The sequence below is a fragment of the Poecilia latipinna genome, unplaced genomic scaffold, assembly GCF_001443285.1.
Source record: "Poecilia latipinna isolate Pla-1442-1.1 unplaced genomic scaffold, P_latipinna-1.0 Scaffold2064, whole genome shotgun sequence".
Lineage (NCBI taxonomy): Eukaryota > Metazoa > Chordata > Actinopteri > Cyprinodontiformes > Poeciliidae > Poecilia > Poecilia latipinna.
Window position 1 is genome coordinate 5,435 of NW_015114680.1, and position 7,750 is coordinate 13,184.

Below are 7,750 nucleotides of genomic sequence, written 5' to 3' on the forward strand. Positions count from 1 at the left end.
GTGAAGGGAATGTCCATCCTGTACTGATAACCAACCATCTTTACGTTGCAGCTGTGGTTTGGTGGTACGGTAAGCTGTAACGTCACAGAGTGGGAGATCTGCTCTGTCCAGGTATTTCCACGTGAGAACGTATGAGTCGTCTCTGCATTGATTTCAACATGTCCTTCCACAATGCCGGGAATTCCTGTTTTCATGGTTGTTCTTATACCGACTGTGAAGGCATGGCTGCAGTCCCACCGTCTCTGATCGGTGGTGGTCTGCGTCAGAGAAACCGTCTTCGTCACATTCATGTGGGAAAGGTTTTTAACAAATGAGCTTCTCAAGGTTTTTGGAGGTTCTTTGAAAATTTTATCATGTTTGATGTTATACTTGACATCAGAGATTAAATCTTCTTCAGCCTTCACTTGGGTCAGAACCTCATAGCTCCTGTACCAATACTGCTTCCCTTTCCAGGGAAGATAAAAACATTGATCCTTTGGATCAACCTTCCCCAATCCGTACTCGTTCTTCCCTACATACATTTCCTCACTGGAGCAGGTTCTGATTGAATTCTTTGGGACAGAACCATAAGAACCTTCCTTCCACACCACAATTTCAAAATTATCTTCATTCACAAGGATTTGAAAAGAGGAGGAAAGATTCTCTTTGTTCTTATTTGGGTAGTGACAGTAAGGGCCCATTCTGGGGTTGTAAAAACCAGAATTGCATCCGACTTTGCAGATGTAGTCGATGCGATCAGCGTAGCTGTTGTAAATGGAAACAGATCCATTAGGAAGGGAACCGTTCCATTTTTCCCATCGCAGTTTTCCTGTATCACCAACCTCTGGCAGCGTCACGTTTACTGGACGTTTGTGTTTGAGTGCAATAGAAGCCAGAACACGTCGGACCATTGAGACGGACACGTTAGCTTCGATTTTAGCAACATCATGCGCTGGATCGAGGTTCAGGGAGGAGACTGTAAAACAAAAAGAGTAGTCATGCTTTTTACTGCTGGCTCTAAAGACGTCCGACACTTTAATTTTTGCAACAAATATTTGATTATTAATGCTTTCAAGCTTAAAGCTCAGCTCGGTGATGCAAACTTCTCCTCTTGACTCGAGGTAACATACTGACTCACAACATCATCACAGAAACGTGTTATTTTTTATATATATTTATATAAAAAAAACTTGTATTTTAAGGGTTCAAAGAGCTCAACGTACCATTTCCCCTCCTACCACTTTCATCTGGTGGCTGGTCCTGAGGACTGGCTGAGGAGAGAACCAGTAGCAACAGCAACGGCAGCTAAAAACACAAATCAAAGTTATTATAATCACAACTAAAGCTGCAAGCAGCCTGTTAGGCCTTCGCAGCTCAGCGCCGGTCTGGCCTCATGGTGACTGCAAGAGCCTTAACTCCGGCACCGCCGCCTCGTCACAGGCGTCAACGCTCCTGTGCAGTTCCCACACCTGCCCACCAGGCAGCGCATTTGGTGAATATTCCAAATAGCCTTCAGTCCAGATCAGTACGAGTCCAGCAGTAATTATTAAGAACTTGGCTGAAATCTGACCTTACAGACTGAAGTTATTGTCACTTCCTGTTTTGTGGCGAAGGTTGGGGGGGACTTCCTGTAGAGCTTGACACGTCAGGTGTTGTTATGAAGAGTTAGTGGATACAGTTTCAATCTTATGTCATAAGCAGGGCGAAGCATCTGCGTCTGCTGGGATTTTTGTGAGAACCTTAAATATTGTAAATTTTATCTGCCAAGTTTGGTGAAATTTTATAAGTTTTGACTTTCAAAAGTCAGTTTATTTGTTGTAAGCATAATAAAGAGCACAGTGATCAGATTGGGCCTTGGCAGAGCAAATGTGACCCTGAACAAAGCAAAACTTTAACACAACAATCTGTTTGGATGAGAGTGAATCCCTGCAGAGACTTTCCCCCAAAAATTAATTGTTCAAAATTCACTTCATTTTATTTGTTGTACAAATTTAACAAAAAGTTAACAATAGTTTCTAAAAATACGTTTTCTATTCCATATATGAATTCATTTTTTTTGTCATGATTAAAATATTTTCTTTTTGCTGAACTGAAACATAATTTGTCAGCAACTTTGCTTTCTTTTTTTTTTAAACAAAAATGGTTTGTTTTGCAACACAGGTTTCACAACAAAATGATGCAACGGCCTGGGAACCTTTTCCAAACATTACCAGCCTTCAGTGTAAAAAACTCCAAGACATTTATTGAACTAATAATAAAAGTGATACAAAGCACTGCTGTGTTAAATTAGTTTTGGTTTTAGTTCAACTCGTCCAAGAAAAACTTGTTTTTGCTCGCTTTGAAACTGTCAGCAGCAGGTAAGATACTGACTACTCTAACTCCCATCATGTCTGTTGAAATGTAAATCCCTTTAAGCCAATTGAATATTTAAAAACAGAAACATGTTTCATTTTACCATTTCTGTCGGTTGAGTTCTTCTTCACAGCGGTGAGAAAACAGCANGTTTTGTTTTGTTTTCATCCAGACGGCTTCCCATGCCCCCCCTGCAATGACACGGCGCCCCACCTAGGGGCCACGCCCCACAGTTTGGGAACCTCTGATCTAGATTATTCCATTTATATTATGTTTAATGCGCTTTAATGCTTCAAGGTAGTTTGGATACTTTTAAAACATTTTTGCATGATTTAAAATTAATGCCTAATTTTGACTTTCTGGTTAGAACTAATTCCTGGTAGTTAGTTTTATTTTACCATCTCTGCCTGTTGGTTTCTCCTTCACAGCAGTGACAGAACAGCAGCAACAGCTGTAAATAAAGAGACAAATCACTTTTAGTTACTACCATTCAAAAATGCCAAATTAACCAACTAGTTGTAATACAAAACTAGCTGGATATTTGTTTTATCCCTCACTAAATCATAATGTTGAATTACTGTATTATTTTAGAGGTAGAGTCAAAAAGACAAACATCTTACCTGATTTAGACGAGTGAAGAGTTTTCACCAGGTGAATATTTCTCAGATCGTCTTTATAGCAGAAACCTGCAGGTTGTTTTAGAGGCAGAAATGGTTTCATCTCAGCCTGCTGCTTCTTTAATACCTGATTATCTGAAGGAGGATTCTTCTAAAGAGCCTATCAGAGCTTAGTTCATTACACACAACACCAAATAAAGGAAGGACTTCTGCAGACTCACATGATTGGTTGTTGGGTATTGTAGCCGAATGTTTTTTGTATTGCATTTACAAATCATATCAAATGAAATAAAGCTAAAGCAGACTGGGTTTCCTCGCTGACATTTACTTGATTCAGTTAGAATCACCCAGAATAACAGAATAATAAAAGATGTTTAACTATACATCCTTAACATTGTCCCTGATGGTTGAGCTTATTGCTGATGTTTTTCGTATCTGGATGTTTAACTGCTTCTCCATTTAACGTGGCAGGAAAATATTCTGGAGAAAACGTTTGACATCAGGGACAAACATCCCTTGATGTTTAATAATGTTAAACATCAAACATGGGAGATTATATTAAAAACTCAGGGACAATATTAGATATCCTGGATAATAAATGTTAAACATCGGGCAAAGTTAATCAGCCAGGATGGCATAGCAGTCAGGATAAAGTTGAATCGGACATGATGGTAAATGGTGACGAGTTACTGCGGCGTCTCGAAGCCTTTCAACACATTGCCAAACTATCAATGCTGTGCTGCTGAATACTGACCCCTGCTGGACCTTAAAATCCCTGCAAGCACCTCTTGCAGCCTAGCTGACTCCATCAACTGGCACTGATTTGATGACCTAATGTGCACAATAATATAATTTAAGTCATTGTATTTTATATTGCATATCTGCAGATATGCTTTTCGACCTTTTCGACCTTCATAAGGGAAGGTTGAAAAGGTTTGGTTAGATTATCAGTATTTGCAGGTCCCAGATCCTGCAGTTTATCCAAAATGCTGTGTGAATCCTGACCAACACCAGGAACATGGATTACATTACAGCAGCTTAAATCGCTGCAGTGGCTCCCTGTGTGTAACAGGTCTGTCCCTCCAGAACCAACTCTGGTGAGCAAAACTGCTCAACCAACTGAAATCTGTCAGAAAAATGATAAATTCAGCCTAAAGCTCTGATCTGTTCAGGCTTCTAAAAAGTATTAGTGTGATAAACTCAACAGTTAAACTGATTAGTTGGTTTTAAAATCTGTTTTTATTTCATAAAAAGTGAAGAGTGTTGATTGTACTGATATTTAAAGAGAAGCCTCAATTTGAAACAATGGAAGTTTATTTTCATTGCTTATAAACTTTATTAATGCCAAAAAAGACGCATAATAGCTCAGGACACATTGATAAAGACACAAGCTTATAGAACCAAATACATTTGCATTAGATGGTTGTTGATCTTTACCAGAATTACATAGAAAGTGGCTCCTTTGAGTAATCACATGGTTATAGATTTAAATAATTTCTCTGTTCACAATCATTTTAATATTAACTTGCATTTGGTGGAAACTTTAGGGGTGCAACTGCAAACACAACTTAAAGTACCTCAGTTTTAAAATCACAATTCCATGATTTTAATGTTTAAGTCAAACGAATCAATATTCTTTATTCTGGAGTAAGCAACAAATGTCATGTCTCGTCATTAATGGGGTTTAGTTTTATTCCAGAATTTTAGAAAGTGGGTCGTGTATAACTGATTTGGCTTGATTTCTCCAATTCATAAGGGCATCAAATAACACAAAGCAGGTCGGAAATAGTTGCCGTTGTTCAGGAAGTTTTTAAGACGATTATCCCAAATCTGACTTCATAAGTTTGGAGATGTTTTGATATGCAGACAATCCAGCCACTGGATCAGAAATGTTCTGTATAACTAAATGCACCATTGCACCCCTCCTGTTTGCATCCATAAAGAGTATGGATAAAAAAGCATAAATGAAGCTGAAGCTCTTTATCAAATGCCTAGTAAAGTCACATTGACTGTACTTTAGCAGGTTTTAACACTCCAAATGTTCTACATCACTTCAGAAAAGTGTTTGGAGTCGGACAAAGGTTTGCATCTTTCCACTTCAGCCCCAATATCTCCAACTTGGACTCCATAATACGATCCAGAGATGATGACTGATCTGGTCTCTCCGTCTTCATAGGTTTGGCTGAGGCGGGCGGTGAAGGGAATCTCCATTTTGTACTGAAAACCAACCATCTTTACTGTGCAGCTGTGGTTTGGTGGTACGGTAAGCTCTAAAGAGACAGAGTGGGAGATCTCCTCTGTCCAGGTATTTCCACCTGAGAATGTATGAGTTGTCTCAACACCGATTTCAACCTCTCCTTCTGCAATCTTGGGAAATCCTGCTTTGATAGTAGTTTTTAGGCTGAATGTGACGGAGGAGCTGATGTCCCACCGTCTCTCTTCTGTGGTTGTCTTAGTCAAAGAAACCGTCTTCGTCACAGGTCTGAGGGCATGGTTAGTAACAGTAGAGCTCTGCATGGTTTTTGGAGGCTCTTTGAAGATCTTTTCTTTCTTTGTGTTATATTTAACATCAGAGATTAAATCATTTTCAGCCTTCATCTGGGTCAGAACCTCATATTTCTTCATGTACCAATATTCCTTCCCCTTCCAGGGAAGATAAAAGCATTTATTCTTTGGGTCAACCTTCCCCAATCCGTACTTGTTCTTCCCTACATACATTTCCTCACTGGAGCAGGTTCTGACTGAATTCTGTGGAACAGAACCATAAGAACCTTCCTTCCACTCCAGGATCTCAAAATTATCTTCATTCACCAGGACTTGAAAAGAGGAGGAACGATGCTCTTTCTTTTTATCGGGATAATGGCAGTAAGGGCCTTTGCTGGGGTTGTAAAAACCAGAATGACATCTGACTTTGCAGATGAAGTCGATTCTTTTGGCGTAATTGTTGTAAATAGAAACGGCTCCATTGGGAAGGGAACCCTCCCATGTCGCCCACTGCAGTTTTCCTGTATTACCGAACTCTGGGAGCGTCGAGTTAACTGGGATTTTCTGTCTGAACGGAGCAGAAGGCAGAACACGTCGGATCATTGAGACGGACACATTAGCTTTGACTTTAGCAACATCATCCACTGGATCTGGTTTCAGGGAGAAGACTGTAAAAGAAAAAGACTAGTCAGGTTTTTTACTGTTGGTTTTGAAGATGTTACCCATTTAAATGTTGCCACACTTCCCTATAATTCACAATTCCCTGTAATTCTATTTAAGTTCAAGCTAAAATCTCAAATCTATTGTGCCAACTTATCTTTCTCTACTAGAGATAATATTCTGACTCCAGCAGCTCTACAGAAATGTGCTTTAAGAAAAGAAACTTTTATTCTAAGGCTTAACTCTCCTCTCGTACCGTTTTCACCTGGTGGCTGAATCTTCTCCAGGTGCTGAGCGCAGGCTGAGGACACAACCAGCAGCAACAGCAACTGAAAGGAGCAGAAATTAAAGTTATTCTCAGCTATTATCATGATAAAATACAACTTTCCAGCAAATGCAACAAACACGCAGCTACAGCAAATGGTAAAGTCTTTTTTCTTGTGTCTTTTTGTTTGCAATTTTTTTAGGAATGACTGAAATCCAGTCAGTGATTCAACTTGAAACCTGCTGAGAGAACTTTGCAAAAACCGTTGAAGGTTTAGAATTCAATCCGTTTTAATTGTTGCACAAATTAGTTTCTAATAGAACAGATTCACAGAACATTGTTTTTATTATTTAATGATGTTTTACTGAACTGAAGGTACTAATTTAATGAGGTTCATGATGCATGAACAGAATGCTGCAGATCAATAAGATCAAGTTAACACACAGTTCTGGAATCATGCATCATTCAGTTTCACTGGCCACACCCAAACCCAACTCCTGCTTAATATGTGGATTTAAGAAATTACTTAACTGATGCAATATAAAATAAGTTACCTAAAACCCCAACCCTACCCTAAATACATACAAAGATAAATACTTAGAGTTTAGATACCAGAAAAAACAATTCAAGAATTTTATTTTGACTTTGTGGTTAAAAGTACACCGGGCTGAGTTTTACTTTACCATTTCTGCCAGTGTTGGTCGTCTTCAGAGCAGCAGGGCAGCAGGAACTGTAGATAACAAAGATATCAAGGATTAGATATTTGTTTCATCTAATACCAGATGCAATATAACATCGTTAAAGAAATCATAATGATGGATAATGTATTATTGAAGAGAACAGAGTCAAGAATGTGAACATTTTACCTGATTTACTGAAGAGTCTTTGATCAGCTGACGAGTTCTCAGGTCTTGGTTTTTGGCAGGTTTGGTTTAGATGTAGAAATGGTTTCATCTCATCCTGCTGCTTCTTTAATATCTGATTATCTGAAGGAGGATTTTTCTAAAGAGCCTATCAGAGCTTAATTCAACTCACACACCACCAAATAAAGACACGACTTGTGCAGACCTACAGGATTGGTTGCTGGTCGTCACCAGCCTCCTCAGGGTCTTTGAGGTGAAAATGTTGCATTATTACTGAATGTTTTAATNCAGTAANAATGCANCATTNTTGTATTGTTACTGAATTAACACAGCAAATGTATTAAACTGAAGCAGATAATTGTATGAACACATCACTTTTTCTCAATGCATGACATTAAATCAGACAAAACTATTCCACTTTTAGTTCAGTTATAAAAATATATTTTATATATATATATATATATATATTTACATGTGGCTATTAGTTTGTAGACTCACACAAAGACCATTTTATCTTTGTAGAGCAAATG

At 38.6% G+C, this 7,750-nt stretch overlaps 2 protein-coding genes across 2 annotated transcripts; both read right to left on the reverse strand.

Annotated features, from left to right (window-relative positions):
- Positions 1–2: 2 nt before the first annotated feature.
- LOC106936023 (natterin-4-like) lies at positions 3–2,480 on the reverse strand (the record flags this gene model as incomplete). Its single annotated transcript, XM_015016798.1, has 3 exons — positions 2,435–2,480; positions 1,203–1,284; positions 3–955 (listed from the first exon to the last, which is right to left on the reverse strand). Coding segments are annotated over exons 1-3 (1,038 nt in total), but the record flags the coding sequence as incomplete, so codon positions are not given.
- A 2,051-nt stretch (positions 2,481–4,531) lies between these two features.
- On the reverse strand, positions 4,532–6,463 carry LOC106936024 (natterin-3-like). The gene is made up of 2 exons (XM_015016799.1): positions 6,349–6,463; positions 4,532–6,100 (listed from the first exon to the last, which is right to left on the reverse strand). The coding sequence occupies exons 1-2, from the start codon at positions 6,461–6,463 to the stop codon at positions 4,992–4,994; spliced, it is 1,224 nt and encodes a 407-aa protein (XP_014872285.1). The 3' UTR covers positions 4,532–4,991.
- Positions 6,464–7,750: the final 1,287 nt, after the last annotated feature.